Source organism: Malus sylvestris, chromosome 8 (assembly GCF_916048215.2).
Source record: "Malus sylvestris chromosome 8, drMalSylv7.2, whole genome shotgun sequence".
Lineage (NCBI taxonomy): Eukaryota > Viridiplantae > Streptophyta > Magnoliopsida > Rosales > Rosaceae > Malus > Malus sylvestris.
This window is the reverse complement of record NC_062267.1, coordinates 20,655,286-20,671,640: the sequence shown is the minus strand read 5'-3', so window position 1 is coordinate 20,671,640 and position 16,355 is coordinate 20,655,286. Positions and strand designations below refer to the sequence as shown.

At 38.8% G+C, this 16,355-nt stretch overlaps 3 protein-coding genes and 2 non-coding genes across 7 annotated transcripts; 3 read left to right on the top strand and 2 right to left on the bottom strand.

Moving 5' to 3' along the window:
• LOC126631839 (uncharacterized J domain-containing protein C4H3.01-like) lies at positions 1–2,440 on the top strand. Its single transcript, XM_050301997.1, has 5 exons — positions 1–438; positions 551–625; positions 1,306–1,445; positions 1,608–1,745; positions 2,061–2,440. Exons 1-5 carry the CDS (start codon positions 195–197, stop codon positions 2,268–2,270), a joined length of 807 nt encoding a protein of 268 aa, XP_050157954.1. The 5' UTR covers positions 1–194; the 3' UTR covers positions 2,271–2,440.
• Positions 2,441–2,554: 114 nt separating this feature from the next.
• On the bottom strand, positions 2,555–6,880 carry LOC126631837 (phosphopantothenate--cysteine ligase 2-like). Of its 3 annotated transcripts, XM_050301994.1 has the most exons (11): positions 6,642–6,880; positions 6,398–6,492; positions 6,091–6,249; positions 5,871–5,994; positions 5,745–5,789; positions 5,552–5,637; positions 4,513–4,565; positions 4,336–4,395; positions 4,094–4,195; positions 3,524–3,643; positions 2,555–3,068 (listed from the first exon to the last, which is right to left on the bottom strand). In XM_050301994.1, the coding sequence occupies exons 3-11, from the start codon at positions 6,236–6,238 to the stop codon at positions 2,829–2,831; spliced, it is 978 nt and encodes a 325-aa protein (XP_050157951.1). In that variant the 5' UTR covers positions 6,239–6,249; positions 6,398–6,492; positions 6,642–6,880; the 3' UTR covers positions 2,555–2,828. The 3 variants fall into 3 exon arrangements, with proteins under 3 accessions (XP_050157951.1, XP_050157952.1, XP_050157949.1); XM_050301995.1 differs by lacking the exon at positions 6,398–6,492 and having other exon boundaries at positions 6,091–6,262; XM_050301992.1 differs by lacking the exon at positions 6,398–6,492 and having other exon boundaries at positions 6,642–6,878.
• Positions 6,881–11,144: 4,264 nt separating this feature from the next.
• On the top strand, positions 11,145–14,768 carry LOC126631836 (RHOMBOID-like protein 8). The gene is made up of 6 exons (XM_050301991.1): positions 11,145–11,778; positions 12,353–12,516; positions 12,624–12,787; positions 12,881–13,152; positions 13,257–13,383; positions 14,267–14,768. Exons 1-6 carry the CDS (start codon positions 11,456–11,458, stop codon positions 14,387–14,389), a joined length of 1,173 nt encoding a protein of 390 aa, XP_050157948.1. The 5' UTR covers positions 11,145–11,455; the 3' UTR covers positions 14,390–14,768.
• Positions 11,146–11,217, bottom strand: TRNAW-CCA (transfer RNA tryptophan (anticodon CCA)). Its single transcript has one exon. It is a non-coding gene; the product is annotated as a tRNA-Trp (tRNA).
• A 157-nt stretch (positions 14,769–14,925) lies between the features above and the next one.
• On the top strand, positions 14,926–14,998 carry TRNAR-UCU (transfer RNA arginine (anticodon UCU)). Its single transcript has one exon. It is a non-coding gene; the product is annotated as a tRNA-Arg (tRNA).
• The last annotated feature ends 1,357 nt before the right edge of the window (positions 14,999–16,355 follow it).

Here is a 16,355-nt window from a genome sequence, read left to right as displayed (position 1 = left end):
AAACCCAGATTCAGTCAGATTCTGAAAGTATTCATTATCAGAACCTTTCCACTTCCTTCACGCCTCTAACCTTGTCACCCCCAAATTCAAAACCCTAATTCCCATTTCCAATTTTGTTGGATCCAATTCTTTCCAATTCGGTCGGAGCCCCGATCCGACAGCCTGAGAAGTACCTGAACAGGAACCAAAAAAAAATGAGCAATTTGAGAACCACGTGTAGGCCGCACACGGTCTTCACCTCCTTCGTGTATTGCAGACACCAAGCTCGCTTCAGCTCTAGGGTTTCGTTTCGAAACCCTAATTGCAGCCCTCGCTTTCCGCCGGTGTCCGATTTCGCGAGATTGAATTGGGGCGGGTCGTGGTTCCGGGTCAATCAGAGACGGAGCGTGATTCGGGCTTCCAGTTGGGACCACCCTAAATCTCCCTACGAAACTCTTGGTAATTAAATTAAGCTTTACTCTTTGGTTTTGTAAATTCTGGAATTTGTAACGTTTTCACTGTTTTTGACTTTTTGGTTTTTGAATTTTTGTTTTTGTTTTTTGAAACGCAGAATTAGAGAGGGACGCTGACGATGACCAGATAAAGATTGCTTACAGACGGCTGGCCAAGTTTTATCATCCGGATGGTTTGTTCCCTTGTCTTGTTTCCAAATGCTTTTCCAAGTTTTCGATTTCATGTCTGTGAAATTGTGAATTGCTACTTTGGTAGTGGCGACTGTTATCACAAATTATATGTGTAAACAATTATTGCTTTAATATGGCGAAACACGGAAACCCTTTTGTAAAAGCTTTGTTAATTTCAACTTGAAGAAATCTTTTGCAATTTGTGTGCAACAGAGCTATTGTGCAAAAGGGCCCTATGGCATTGGGAGTTGTTTTTATTCCTAGCAGCCCCGTTTGGTGTGTACTATGTAGATTTGGAATTGGATGACTAGCTAGAGTAAGAAACGAAGGTCGACTGCCAAATTTTGTCTAAGCTGAAGGATGGATAAGTTTTCTGACTAATCTATGTAATTCATTCAACTTGGACAAAATTTCGAAGTTGCCCTCCATGTCTTCCCTCAATATACCTCGAATCCAATTCTAGGTGGCCTAATTTTTGTGTCAAGTTTTTTAAACCGATAGCAGACGTTGCTTTTCACCTTTCATTGCGTATTAGGTTGCAGCATGTATTGGTTTCTACCTTTAAAAGTTAGATCATCAGTAAATGTGCTCTTGACAATATTTTGTGCTGTTTTCTTTTGTGTATTGTTTTTGCTTGAAAGTTGAAAATTGGAGTTGATCTAGTTTTCTTTCCTTTTTCAAGTTTACGATGGTAGAGGGACTCTAGAGGAGGGGGAAACAGCTGAAGCTAGATTTATTAACATTCAAGCTGCTTATGAGTTGCTCATGGATGACGAGAAGAGGAGACAATATGATAGGGATAACCGACTCAACCCAATGAAAGTAAGATTTGAAGTTTGCATATAAGTTGCTTTATACTTTCTTGCTTATTGTTTTTAGGATAGATATAGGAAAATGTAGAATAGATTCATGAGTTGCGTTAATCAGACCGGCTCATATTTTAGTTGTTTTTTAACGATTTCTTTGTGTGCACAATTGTATCAGGCATCTCAAGCATGGATGGAATGGCTAATTAAAAAGCGAAAAGCTTTTGATCAGCGAGGTGATATGGCAATAGCAGCTTGGCAAGAGCAACAGCAGCGTGAGATGAATATTCGCGCGCGTCGACTTTCTCGTTCCAAGGTATAGAATCATTCTCTTAGTACACGAATCAGCTGTTAAACATAGTTTCTGTAGTTCAGAAATAAAAATGAAAGTTCTCCATTCTACCTGTTTGATAAATACCGCAAGCCCAGCCTTTTGCAGGATGCAAAAAAAACATAAACGGGAACCATATTTTCTATTTGTCTCTCATCATTACTGATCAAACACTATTCAGAATCTCGTGCTCCTCTCTATGATCTTATTGTTAGAAACTCGTTTAAAGCTATCGTGTCTTTGTTTCGGCTGCATTTCTCTGTAACTGATTTCCTAAGGTCCGATGTATTCGGCATCCAGGTTGACCCAGATGAAGAGAAGAGAATCCTGGCAAGAGAAAAAAAGGCCTCGGCAGAGTATTTCTCCAGTACCCTCAAGCGACACACGCTAGTCTTAAAGAAAAGGGACCTAATGCGAAGGAAAGCAGAGGAAGACAAGAAAAAGCTCATCGGTCAGCTTTTAGCCGCAGAGGGACTTGAGCTCGACACAGAGGATGAAGAAAAACGGTAGAGCAAGACTTACTCTTCGGCTTCTGACATGGTAATTTGTATTACAGAATACACTTTGTAATCGCCACTGAAGACAAATCCGTCCATCCGTCTATTCTACGAGAGAAAATCAATCTGTATATATCTTTCGTTGAAGAAATTTATAGAAATTAACGAGAAATTACCCTGTAATTATATTAGTGCATCCGTTCTCGTGCGCCTTCAAAGGTTCTCAACAGGTTTCTGCATACAGTGCCAATGGCTAGTTCAGATCTGTTTCAACAAACCATTGCTTGAAATAAGAAAGATAATAAGAGCTTGAGCTTTATTAACCAGAACATTGCAGTTCCTCGAAATAAGGGAGATAATTACTTCTTTATCTCCCCTTAAAAGTTATGTGTGTTACAAGTAATTTGATTGCTTTCAAGAGAAAACTTGGTTTAGAATCTTTTGCTCGAACATAGTACGCGGACATAAAACAGCTACGTTCTTCGTTAAGCATAAGAAAGCTTGGGTGAATCTTGAACATAATGGGAACTGTATGTTGCACTGATCCTCTGCCAGGTGAAATCGATACTCATCATAGATCAGGATTCTCGATATACGCTGAATGTCTTCCCACAATAAGTTCAACTAGTGGACACTCCACATCAACAACACCTGGAGATTGGTTTCGGCGAACTGATATCTTTTCATTACTTCTGACGACTACAACCTCTTCCTTGCGGGTTGAAAGTTCATTCGCTACAACCATATGCACCTTGTACTTCTTAAGAGCCATATCAGCCTTCTCTAAAAGAATCTTTGAATCCGTCTCTAGCTGTTTATGCAAGCATGTCAAAGGTTTTTAGTCCAAAAAAGTAATTCTGCATCACGTAACCTGTAAAACTTTATTAGCTGATAAAAATCAAGTGACAAAGCTAAGGGGTACGGTATTGATGTTAGATACATATGACTGCACCATGCATGTCGAGGAAGATTCTGTGAGACAGAAGACATAATGGACAACTATCGACGCAAGTCTGATGTCACAGAAGAACTGATTAGAAATCTGTTAAATTATAAGCCTCCAACAGAAATATCTAAGTGATCTTCAGGTTACCGTTACCCAGCCACATCCACAACCCTCGACAAAAGATCATCATATAGATAGTCTATGGATACAAGTAAAGAAAAGGCAAATTTTCATCCACTAAAGTGCAGCAACGGAACTAACAAATAGTATATTTATGGATAGGATACTAACTAGAAATAAGCAGAAGCTTCAAATCTGACCTTAAATGATATACAGAAGGCCCTTGGCGCCCAGTCTTTCCTCAGCACTAAGAGCATCTTTGGCACCTGAACTAGTCGCATGTCCAATGGACCAGATCCCGACTGAATTTTGTGTTCTGCCTGCACAATCATGCTTTGCTAAGAAAATGGCGCAGCTTATGCTTATTCTTAAATGCGACTTAGACTTGATACAAGATTAAAACTTGAAAACGAGTAATCTCCTTATAATAGTTTTTCACTTAAACAAGGTATTAAACATCCAAGATTCATATGTATTCCCACAAATTTATGGGACTTCGGATCCTACATATGCCTCCAGGACCTTGCAAAGGACTGCTTATGTTATCCGATGCTGGGGATTCATGTACAAGTATTTAAAGAAATGCCAACAATCTTTCAAAGAACATAATCAAGCATTTTCTACACAATTCAACACTGATGAGGTCAAAACCAAGTTCTCTAGCTATTTTCAGAAGGGATAGCTTTTGTTATCTGTCTATTGAGTTACAGAATGAAGCCAGAGAATGTAGTAAAGGCACTCCATAACTTTTCAAAAAATTCAACCATTACCATGCTTTTCCAGGGAACATAAAAGTCAGACACTGCAGCTGCAAGATAAAGAATTGCATGTGGCCCGAGACTTCTTATTGAAAACGCAATCATCTGCAACATCTGCTCAAAATGCAAAGACAGATGTCAAGCATAGGATAATAAATTTTATATTTAGAACAACCAGACACTTAGTGAAACGCAATGGAGACAGGCTACAACATTGTGTTTAAGCAGTGAGTTAATAACCAACTGAAGCGAACCTGAAGATACTCGAATATGGTTGTGAAAGGAAGTTTCAACAAGAGGCCTCCTGTTACTGCCTGCAACAAACAATCCCCCACATACAACCCATTGTTAGATTGAACTATTAGAGACAGAGAAACAGTCAAAATACAGAATACGTAAAGGAAGTAAAAATATGGAATAAGTGGTCGTACAGCATGAGTTTTAGTGATGGCATTCCTCACTACTTCTGAATGTGACTGGCACACTGGAACAGAAAACAAAATTCAGTTATCTCAACAGGAACCGTCAAAGAATTATACACTATGAAGTCAGATTTGACTTTTGACATCACCACAAAGCTGCTAAAAATAAAACTTCAATAATTCCTGTTTCACATTCCCCCAAAACCCAATCATCAACCACAAAACAAACTCCGATACTTACACTCCACATTCAAATCTTATAAATAGCATAGACATCTAAATATTTTAGTTACTCACAAATGGAAACACCAATGTAGCTGACAAGAAGAAAGTTTGGCATCTCTATTACTAATGCAGATAAACACAGCTCGATTTTCCTCTGATAATTGAGTTCTCTCTTTTCCCTCAAGAACAGCAATCTGAACCAGCTAATGACCCTCAAAAGCTAGAGTCTTCAAGGCTTAATTACTTTAACCTTTTCGGATATAACCTTCCAGCCTGCTTTTGAAGCTGAGTTCAATCAGCTTACTCTATGATACTAGACCAATAACAGACTCTTCTTTTGGGTAGCTTCACTCATGTAAGTGTTTTAATGACTTAGCACACGCGCATGTATACCTAGGCATTTTGATCAAGCCACTTGCATCTTATGGAACCTGAACCTGCACGTTGTGGTTCGTTCTAATTCCAATTGTCAAGAATGAACCTATACTCCTCAAAAGCTACGAGCTGTCAAGGAGGGAAAAGCTTATTACTTGCCCTTAAGGATTGTAAGACACTCATTGTTAACTAGGCCATAAATATTACGTATTCGAGTAATGTAATTACATCTCCATTGAAAAATGACTCTGTTTCTATCTCTTACCTTTTCTCAAGGTAGAAGTAATTTATTGCTAATGTACTGGTATTCAAGAAGTTAAGTACCATTCTTGATCCATAAAGTAGAGAGAAGGGAACATAAGTTTCTCTTTCGTCATCCATGTGCATTTTTGTTCAACATAGAAAAAGAAAAACACATATAATCAATCTGCAGACAATAACTACAAACCTTTAATATTTGAGTCATCCGTACATTCAAAACTTTCAAGCAAAGGATCATCGGGAAGAGATGTGCAATATGGCTGGCAACTGCCCCTGCATAACATTGTGGATAATCCAAATAGTTTAGTAATAATTCTCTTCTATTGTGTAAAATTGTTGAAATGACTAAATGATATTTAAATGCTAGAATCAGAAGTTACCTTCGGTATAGAAAGATAACAGCATAACCTGCCTTCAAAAAGTACCTGCAATGTTATCAGACAAGTCTAATCCATACGTCCACATTACTAAAGATGGCATGTTTATTGATTTGTAAGATGATGTACTCTGTGGATGCTGCTCCTCTGTGACCTGAGCTGAAGTTGTCAATGTAGCGAACACATTGTTGCTCTAGAGGAACCGTAGTGCCACCTGATGTCACACACACAACCCTCCTAACTTCTCCACTTCCTACATCACATTTCAAATGGATCAAAATCCACATAATCTATCACCCAGGAAAGAAATGACAAATACAATGCGCGACAAATCAAAAGGTAGACATACCGGAAGGTACTGAATTCTTCTTCACAAATTCCTCAAGTTTTCCACTGATATCATCGCTGTCCTTCAAAGGAGGAGCTGAGTCAAAAAATGACTTGATTTCGGCATCCAGGATTTCCTTTTGAACTTCCAACCCATTTGTTAGAGCCATTTGAGATTGCCCTACATCCAATTCCTTGTCAAACCCCGCAAAATATATCTCAATTTTCACATAAACATAATTAATAACCACATATAAGTAGGAAAACGACTAAAAGATCAGATTTTCATCATGGAAGAAATGAAACCCATTATTTCAGATAAATCTTACCACACAAAGTAAAAAACCCCAAGGATCATGAGGTAAAGGTGAATGTAAAATGGGGAACAAATATTCTTCAAATTCCAAAAACCCATATATGTATGCTGGGACACGAAATTCATTACAAATCAGGAAAAATAAATAAACAAATTAGTGATGAAATTCCACAAATATATTTGAATTGAGAAGAAATTCAAAATCCAAATGCAGAGCAATGATCCCAATTGGAAAATTTTCCCAAAAGAAAAACTACCTGGAGTGAGAGAGCTGAGAGCAGCTGATGAGAATCGAAGTGGGTTTGTCTTTCGATTCGGCGATTCAAACTTCTGGGAAGAATCGAAGGATGAAGCGTTTCGTAGCCCTTGATTCCCGCGAAAATATTATAATCGATGAATATCAACGGCTAAAGACGTGACTGTGAACGGTGAAGTATGAAGATCCCATCAAAGTTTGGCCCCACCGACTCTATTTCGGCAGTCCAACTTGGTAGGCGGCTAAATACAAAGGAGGCAGATTGTCTGCCCTCCTTTTAGGTCACATCCTCACTTATTTATATGATAATAGTTAAGTCACGACAATATTTTATATTCTTATTACTTTTTATCTTACTATATCTGCAAAAAAATTAACATAAAATGTTAACGTGGTTTAACTATGACCGTACAAAATAAGAGGGAATAAGAAGAGTACCCAAATAGGAGGGCAGACAATCTACCTCCAAGTACAAAAGGAAGTGGGTTGAGGCCAAATTTTTAAACATATTTTTACACCACATAATTTGACGGTTGATAACTAGGCATTATTTTTTATTATTTAAAAAAAAAAAAAATTTAACCATCACATGTGATGAAAATTAAATAAATATTAAACAAAATCAAAATCACATACAACAGCAACAACAAAGCTTTTTTTTTCCATAAAGTGGGGTCGGTTATATAAATCCTAGAACGTCATTGCGCTCGGTTCTGTGTCACATATTCCGTTAGATCCAAGTCATCTAAATCTTTTCTTAGAGTCTCTTCCAAAATCTTCTTAGCTCTTCCTCTACCCTTTTGGTCTTGTCTTTTCTTAGAGTCTCTTTCAAAGTCTTCCTAAAATTTCATCTACCCCTTTGGTCCAAAACCTCTATCATGTGATTGCATCTTCTAACTGGAGCGCCACTAGGCCTTCGTTTCACATGTTCAAATCACCGTAACCGATTTTTTCTCATCTTTCCTACAATTTCAATTACTCCTAGTTTACCTAGGATATCCTTATTCATAATCTTATCATTTCTCGTGTGCCCACACATCTAACGAAGCATTCTCATCTCCACTTCACCCATTTTATATACGTATTGATGCTTCATCGCCCAACATTCCATATCATAAAGCATTGCCGGCCATAAAAAATAAAAATTAAAGTGGGAAGATATTGGTAATTTTCCTAAGTTTGAGTCCTTATTTTAAAAGGAAAACTAATGAAATTAGCTTGAAAACTTTGAAATTTAACGATAAAGACAAAATAAAGGGTAAAGTGAATAGTACCAGTATTTATTTTTTAGTGTCAAAATATGATTTTTCGTTAGAGTAAACAGTATCATGAGCTTTTCGTTAAAGTTCCCTATTTTAAAATGAAATGTCTTACTTTGACTGGAGTACGAAGAGGGGGGGGGCGGAGGGCACGGACTGGGCCCAAAACAGGAAGAACTAGACCAAATCCGCTTGAAAATGAAACAAAACGGCCAGGAAGGTTGATAAAAATTTGAAATTAAAACCGGACCTATCTTGGCCTGTTCGAACCGGACCCTACTGGTCCTCAGGTCCAGCCTGAATTTTCACATGTTCTCTTCAAACTCTGTATCAAGCAGGAAATACACTAAGCAGGTGAACCTAAAAAATGGAATTTGTAGGTGCAGCGCCAAATCTTTGTTTGGTTCCATGGAATCCAATTCCGGGTGCAATTATTTGAGGTTATAGTTGTAGAAGCGAGCATTGCATTCCAAATCCAATTCCAAATGTGCCCAATTAATACCACAAATCTCAAATTTCCAAATTTCATTGGACTGATCGTGGGAAGCAAATACATTCACTGGAAATTCTTCCGACGTCATCGGCGATTGCAAGCGTCGAGCAACCTAAGTCTAAAAAAGGTATGGTCTTCAGTTACTGCCTCAAGCCCTAATAAAATCCGATGGAAATTGAAATTGATTGGATGTTAAGATATGAGAAAGATTAAGGACAACGAAAATTAAGGAGTACCTAAGCGAAATTGGGAGAAAATCGGCGGAAGAATAAGGAATTGTGAAACTTTGTTTATTGGCGGATGGGTTTCAGCTAATGTCTGTGATAGTGTGATTCGATTCGAGTCTTGAGAGAGAGATACTGAGTGACTGAGATGTGGGTTGTGGGAGATATAATCAACAGTGGAGATTAATTTCCACATATTTGAAAGTGGATACGGTTGGATTGGGAGGCCATTTCTTTAGCAATTTGGACCTCCCCACCCAGTTCTGTTTCAAATTTTAAAAAATTGGACCCGTCTTATACCCATCATGAACCGCTTGAATCCTCCCCATCTGGGGGTCAATGCCTTCGTTTGCTCATCCCGAAGTTTGGTTGTTATATTTTTAAGAATGTATAACTCATAGGGTGCGTTTGTTACACCGGAATGTCTCGGACTGGACTAGCTGCAGGGACTAAGCTGGATTGGCTTATAGTAGACTAAACTGTACTAGCTTACTGAAGTGTTTGATGCAGTGTCGGACTAAAAATAAGGATAATAACAAACTACAATATTATATTTTTTTAATTCATATCTAATAATATTATATTAATTAATTATACCTTTTTATTCTAATAATACTTTCCCTCTCTCTGGAAGCCTTCAGCTTTTTCTCCCTCTTTATCACCCTTGTTCTCTCTATCCCATGCTTTCCTTCCATCCCCTATTTTTTCCGATTAACTGCCAAATTGTTTTCTGCAAAACAAAGAATCAAGCTTGGTTTTTTGGGTTTTGTTCGGTGCAAAATTCGAACTGGAGAGAGCTTTCTAAGTCTATGGATTCAATCGAAGCCGCAAGTGTGTGGAGCGGTGGAACGGGCCTGCAACGATGTCTGGCGAGCTGACCGGCGACGAGTCGGGTTTGTGGAGTCTAGGAAGTGAGAGACGGCGATGGCTTGGATTTCTTGGATCCGTTTCTGTCAAACCCAATATTGTAGATTTGGAGATCCTCTGAGATGGAGAAGAGGGAGGAGGAGAGAAACGAAGCAAGCAACACGGGGTGAAGCCTGAGGCGAAGAACAGAAACGAAGGTGAAGCGAAGAACAGAAACACGACGTGAAGCAAGAACAGAAACGGGACTACGAATCCCCTCGTTTTTGGTGGCTCTCGCTAAGCCCACCTAGCGAAGGATTTAGTCGGCACGAGTCCGGCTTAATCCCATTAAACAAAATCCCAATTTACACCAAACACAAGACTACTAATTCTAGCTAAGTAGTCCAGTCCAGTGAAACTTAATCCTGCCAAACAAGCGCGCCCATAAGGTAGTACATAAGATAGCACAAAATTTATTCAAAAACTCAAACGTAAACATCATAAACTAAAATGCCATATAAACTTATACACCTTTATCAACATAAAATATCATCCAACTATAGATTGGAGGGTCTCCAATGACTCTATTTTGTAGTCATCTTCACTTTGAATTACATAGAAGCGATTCTTTTTCCTAGCTGCGAAGGCAACTTATTGATCCTCGTATACCTGATCAACCTTTTTTAGTCCGTTTTAGGAAACCCAATAATTATTCTTACGAAAGGCAACTTATTAGAAGAGAAGTGAGATGTTGAAATGTGTGGAATGATCTTGAATATAAGTCATATGTTGAAATGTGTGGAATGATCATGAATATAAGTCATATGCAACTAATTATATCATGGAAATTGAGAAAAAAGAAAGAATGTGAGAGTTTTTATTTATTTTGACTAAGGTTATAAAAAATGCTAAGAGCTAGTCGGGCGGTCGGCTGGCGCCTAGTCCCTAGGCGGCTAGGCAAGCGCCTAGGCAGCCAAGGCAAGCACCTAGGCAGCCAAGGCAAGCACCTAGGTCGCCTAGGCGGAGTTAGATAAATTTCTTGTATATCTTGTAATTAAGAGTATACTGACACTTACAAAATTATATTTGTATGAAATCCCTGAATAAGATAGTAAAAGAATAATAAAATATGTATCTAACAAGTTCCAAAAATCAATAGCATGCTATCAACTGAAAGCTTGACAATCTATGTTTTTTTAATGAGAAAAAAATTAATAGCACTTGAATGGACTGATAACCTTTTTACTTTAAGAAAAGTCAAGATGATACTTGTCCAAACTTGAATGGACAGAAACAAAAATAAATAAATAAATAAATAGTCTAAAAGTGATTACGTGGGTGTGGAAGGAAGAGAGAGAAACTAATTTTCTCTCATCTTCTTCCTCTTTGCAAGAACACAGACCAGAAGCATGAAGTCCAGAAAAACCAGAACACATATTAGAAGCATTCATCATCCTTTCTCAAGTTCGAACACAAAAAAATTGAAATTCCCAGACTGCCTAGGCCGCCCAAGGGCCGCTCAGGCCTCCTCGGCACCCGCCTAATCCCTGTCCCGATTTTGCATTAATCCCGGAGTTGGCCACCGCCTAGCGCCTAGGCCGATTTTTAGGACATTGATTATGACAATATACCAACCAAAATTAACATAAAAAAATAAATAAAAAAGAAACCGGCATTGGGCATTGAACCCGACGTGAATCGAACACGCAACCTTCTGATCTGGAGTCAGACGCGCTACCATTGCGCCACGGATCCGGTCGTTAACTATCTGCTTTTATACTTATTTATACCAACAAGAATAATAAGCCCTTGTCCGACGTCGTTTCAGCGATTTCAGTACGCTACTGAAACGGTTTAAAGAGCCTTCCCGCCAGAGCCCAACTGGTTAACAGCTGGAAATCAGCGAGTCGTCTTCTCCAAGAAAACCCATTTCCCCACATTCTTGCAGAGAGAGAGAGAGAGAGAGAGAGAGAGAGAGAGAGAGCAACCAACAATGGCCGCAGACCCATCAAAGCTTCAGACCCAGATCGACATCAAGCCTCCTCCGCTTCCATTCCACACTGAATCAGCTCCCGAAACTCTTCAAGAACCCAAGCTCTCCTTCTTCGCCTCCCGCTACCGTCGCACTCGCCGCCGTCGAGCCGACACATGGCTCATATCTCTCTTCGTGATCCTACACATCGTGGCCTTCACGGCGACTATGGTCGTCAACGACTGCTGGCACAAGTCTCGTGGCGACTGCGCCCTCAAAGCCTTTGGCCGGCTGTCGTTTCAGCCACTCTCCGAGAACCCGCTACTTGGCCCTTCCGCTTCCACGTGAGTGTGATTCTCTCGTTCTTGATTTCAAGCTTTAATTTTTGTTTGGTTTCAAGAGGAGATGAGTTTTCTTGGCGAAATCTTGTGTGGGTTTGGGTGGGTTCTGTCTGTTTGGATGGTTGCTGAGAAAATGTCGCAAATAATTGTTAGGGTTTCTGAGACCATCCATCTTAATCATTTAATTTTCTGTGTTTCTGGGTGTATCGAGGGTTTAATCGGGTTTCCTCTGTTTGGTTGCTGAGAAAATAAAAAAAGCTTTTATCTTTATGCATAATATGCTCCGTTATTTTGAAGTTTGATCAAAGGGTTATACCAAATTATTGTAAACTCTTGGAATTTTCTTACATAACGCGTTTGGTTCTTAAGTTTATGATCAATTGAAGGTTTTTGGGCTGCAAAATCGATGTTTTGCTGATTTTGTGGTCTTAGAATTTGGCCTTACCTATCAAATTATTAAAATAGTGATTCTAAAAGCTGTGCTTGAGAAGTGAGAGGCCTCTATGAACTTGTTTGTAGTCTTTGGTAGAGGGCTTCCTATACCGGTTTCAATCCGTAATTGATAGTGGCATTACAGGCTTGATGAAATGGGAGCTCTTCGACGGACCTTTTTGACAGAGAATCGCCAAACATGGCGTCTTTTCACATTTCCATGTCTGCATGCCGGAGCCATCCACCTTGTGATCAACCTTTGCAGTGTCGTTTTTGTTGGAATTCACTTGGAGCAAGAGTTTGGTCCATGTAGATTTTCCTTCACATTTCCATTTGTATACATTAATTTGCAAGATCAATAAGGCTACCTCTTATAATTTTTAGACACTGATATTCCCAATTTGTTTTTCAAACAGTAATGGCAGGGTTAATCTATATACTCTCTGCTTTTGTTGGTACGTTGGTGGCTGCACTCTTTGTTGAGAAACACCCAGCAGTTGGTGCTTCTGGAGCTCTATATGGGTTACTTGGAGCTACACTTGCAGCGCTGATTCAGAACTGGGAAATGTACACCAATAAGGTATCCCACCCTCTGCTTTTCTCATTCAGATTGAGATCTCTTCCTCCTTATCTAATTTAAGCGTGTAATGATTCCTCCTTCATTTTGTTACAGTTCACAGCTCTAGTATCAGTTCTATTTGTCTCCATTGGGAATTTTCTCCTCGGCTTGCTACCTTATGTGGACAACTTTTCGAGCATTGGAGGCTTTATATCAGGGTTCCTACTTGGATCTGTGCTTTTATCCAGTCCTAAGGTCAGAGAACTGGCTCAAGAGAAAGGAGGCCTCCTTGATTATGATCTCAAAAGTTCTATCAAGTTGAGGATGAGGCTGAAGCTGGACAGACCAGTTTATAGGAGTTTGGCTTTTGTTCTCTTTGGTGTTATGTGAGCGGTTCTCCTGTTTATGGAAAATTCCGTACATTGTTGTTACTTGTCATTTTAAATTTGGCATGAGTTTTATAAGAGGAGCTTTGCCATGTGATCTGCAGGCTGGCTGGATGTCTTGTTGCAGTTCTGCAAGGCATTGACCTGAATCAGTACTGCAGGTGGTGCCGGCATTTTGATTGTATCCCTTTCAAAGGATGGAGCTGCAGGGACATGGAAACTTTTTGTGAGGTATGTATTTATCTGATCCTAGCACCTTAACATGTATATTCCTGATTTTAGCATTCTAAAATTAGATTAGATGAAAAATAAATTAGCATAAGAAGAGACACTACATTTCAATTTTATGCACTAGTTTCTTTCTTCACAATGCTAATAAGGAGTAAAGCTTGCTGAGAGTGAGAAACAGTACATATAAAGCTTGCCGTGTAAAGACACTGAGACACTGCATTTCAATTTTATTCACTGGTTTCTGGAGAAGAATCTCGGTCCACTCTAGGATTAATAAGGAGTAAAGCTTGCCGAGAGTGAGAAACGATACATATAAATTTCAGTTACAGTGTTTAATAGTCATTGAGCATCAAATCACCCTGATCAGAAAGCACTACACAGGGGGATTCTTACAGTACAAAATTAATCATCTAAAGAGACTGATAGGGAAAGATCAGAATTCTAATTGCGTAAAAAAAACATGGGAAAATAATGTTTTTGTCTTGTTTGTCAGCTTGGGAAGATAATGGACATTAAGAATTCCGTTGGTAACTGATAAACTATGCTACATTAGTGCAATGCAGCACATATGATGAGAATAGTGTTAGATGCTAGAACAATTTTCTCGTCAGGATGGATAATTATCCCATACTAATTTTCCGGTTATATTCACTTGAGTTTCTTACATTTTATGATGGACTAGCTTGCCTGTTTCATTCACATTTTAGCATAATGAGTAGTACCTTAATTATAACTTCTTCCTCCTAGTAACTCACTTCCTGTGCACTCAAGTGGCATTAACATTTTTCCATTTGAAAGTTACTCGTCCTCCTCGTCACTCACTTCAAATGCAGTCAAACGAGTTCTAATTTGAATTCCTTATGATTGACCTTGAATGCTGCAGACCATGGTGAGCAATGAACAGCTGACTTTGACCTGTATGAGCAATGGGAACTTCAGGGTTCTTCCATACACAAACGTCTCTCAAGATCGGGTGAATGACTTGTGCAGTGTGATATGCTCATAGAAATTGTCGGTCTTGGTGACTATTGCAACAGCATGGAGAGAGAGACAAATTCCTAGCATCAATACTGGGTTGATAGCTGCCCGGTTGTATCTACGCAACATTTTTTTTTTCTTCCTGTTTTTTCCATTGTTTGCATATCCCTCTAATTTTGGAAGTATAGAAGAGAAAGGTCAATGGCCTCTCACTTTTGCAGTGCAAAATTTGCAGAAAAACTGGGTTGGCGTGAGGCATAGATGCAACCGTCTCCTTTTATATAGATATAATCTCTCGTGGATACATCGGAGTGAAATAACATTTTGTACATGTTCTTGAGCTGATTTTGAAGGTTGTGTTACGACTCTATAAATTACTCAATGCAGACGGAGAATTTTGAATTTAAGCTTTGAAGTTTAACTTGATAAATTGAGTGCTACTACTTTGGATAAATTCAATTGAAAAGCACTGTAAAACTGCATTGGTTTGTTCCCCTGGGGTCACCCAATATATGGACAGAATTGCTCATATTTATGAATTGTTCGGGTCAAATTTAACAAGTAGCGCCCGTGGCCTAATGGATAAGGCATCTGACTTCTAATCAGGCGATTGTGGGTTCGAGTCCCACCGGGCGTGCTCTCTCTCCTATTTTATTTCATTTTATTTTAAATCTGAATATTTCGATGTAAGGCCAAGTGCCCATCAGCAATATTCTCATAAAATGGAAAGGAGAAAACGTTTTCACTTGTCCTTACCAGAGTGGAAGATGGATGAGCTGGGGAGACAGCTTCAACACATAAAAATGGAGCCTAGGGTTTTGGAGCTTCAGTGAGAGTAAGAGGCACATCCCTCTTACAAGGGAAAAAAAACAGACGACTACAACGTGAGAAAAAAAGAAGACTACGCATGAAAGTGTTTCTCTTAATTTTAAATGAAACCATCAATCTGCTAAACTAAGCCCCCATTTATTTCATTTCATCTAAAAAATATTCCCTCTCTCACATCCAATTGAATGCAACTATCTGCTTGCTATACTTTTTTTTTTGTTAATACCAAAGAAGTACATGAAGGAAGAGAATAACTTACATGACGCAAGTACATTGACACAGTAGCGTCACATAATTATAAAATTAAGACATGTACACATGTCATATAAGTCGTTCTCTCGTGAAAAAGTTACTGATACGAGAAACATGCATTTAATTCCACAGTACAAAGCTCATCTCATTTATAAACCCAACAACTAACAAGTGTCCTCCTCCTCCTCCTCCTCCGGAGCCAAGGTGGCTGCTGCTGCCGCCGGGAACCAAAACAAAAATCCGACCCACAATTCTTTCTTTTTAATTTTTTTTTTGGGCAGAGATGCAACTCCTTTTGCGGCTCTAAGACTATGCAGTTGCCGCCCCTTACAGTTATATTCACAGCCTTTTCACAGTGCTAGCAAGCCGCAATGATTTAAAGGTTTCACCTTTTAGGTTTAGCCACCACAAAGTTTACACCATTCAAGGCAAATGATTTCTGCCGGAGATTCTACACTACCGCGTTGTATTTAATGTTGTGTTAAATAAATGAGTGAAATTTAGAGAAATATATCATATACCTTCATAATCTTCACCCACTTCGTTTATGTTGAACTTAAATTCATAGGATGTTATAGCCACATCCTATTTCTACACACCATTTTTCTCTATCTGCACATCTTGTTTATTTTTATCTCTTAGTTCTTTTTTGTTTAATTCAATTATACAGTAAAGAATAAACACGTGTGTATTAATTCCCCAGTATTTTTGGGGTCTAGACCTTTCCCAAATGCAATATGCTTATTGGGTTATAACCCTTTTATCATTTTTGTGTTGCAATTAACCGGATTGGACACCATAGGATTAGGTATCCTCTCTGTGACGATCCTGGGGATCCTCCAATCACATCCGGTCAGTTTTTGTCAGATATTGTTTATTTTCAATTTTAAATAAAAAAATTTACAATGATTTCT

Bases quoted from the DNA above. Each gene is read 5' to 3' on its own strand.
- LOC126631837 (XM_050301994.1), bottom strand. From the start codon at position 6,238: ATGGCTCTAACAAATGGGTTGGAAGTTCAAAAGGAAATCCTGGATGCC. The intron at 5,638-5,744 runs GTAACTTCTGAT...AATGTTATGCAG, and splicing joins GTTATCTTTCTATACCGAAG to GGGCAGTTGCCAGCCATATT. The intron at 4,196-4,335 runs GTTCGCTTCAGT...CATTTTGAGCAG, and splicing joins CCATATTCGAGTATCTTCAG to ATGTTGCAGATGATTGCGTT.
- LOC126631836 (XM_050301991.1), top strand. From the start codon at position 11,456: ATGGCCGCAGACCCATCAAAGCTTCAGACCCAGATCGACATCAAGCCT. The intron at 11,779-12,352 runs GTGAGTGTGATT...GTGGCATTACAG, and splicing joins CTTGGCCCTTCCGCTTCCAC to GCTTGATGAAATGGGAGCTC. The intron at 12,788-12,880 runs GTATCCCACCCT...ATTTTGTTACAG, and splicing joins GGGAAATGTACACCAATAAG to TTCACAGCTCTAGTATCAGT.
- LOC126631839 (XM_050301997.1), top strand. From the start codon at position 195: ATGAGCAATTTGAGAACCACGTGTAGGCCGCACACGGTCTTCACCTCC. The intron at 439-550 runs GTAATTAAATTA...TTTGAAACGCAG, and splicing joins ATCTCCCTACGAAACTCTTG to AATTAGAGAGGGACGCTGAC. The intron at 1,446-1,607 runs GTAAGATTTGAA...CAATTGTATCAG, and splicing joins ACCGACTCAACCCAATGAAA to GCATCTCAAGCATGGATGGA.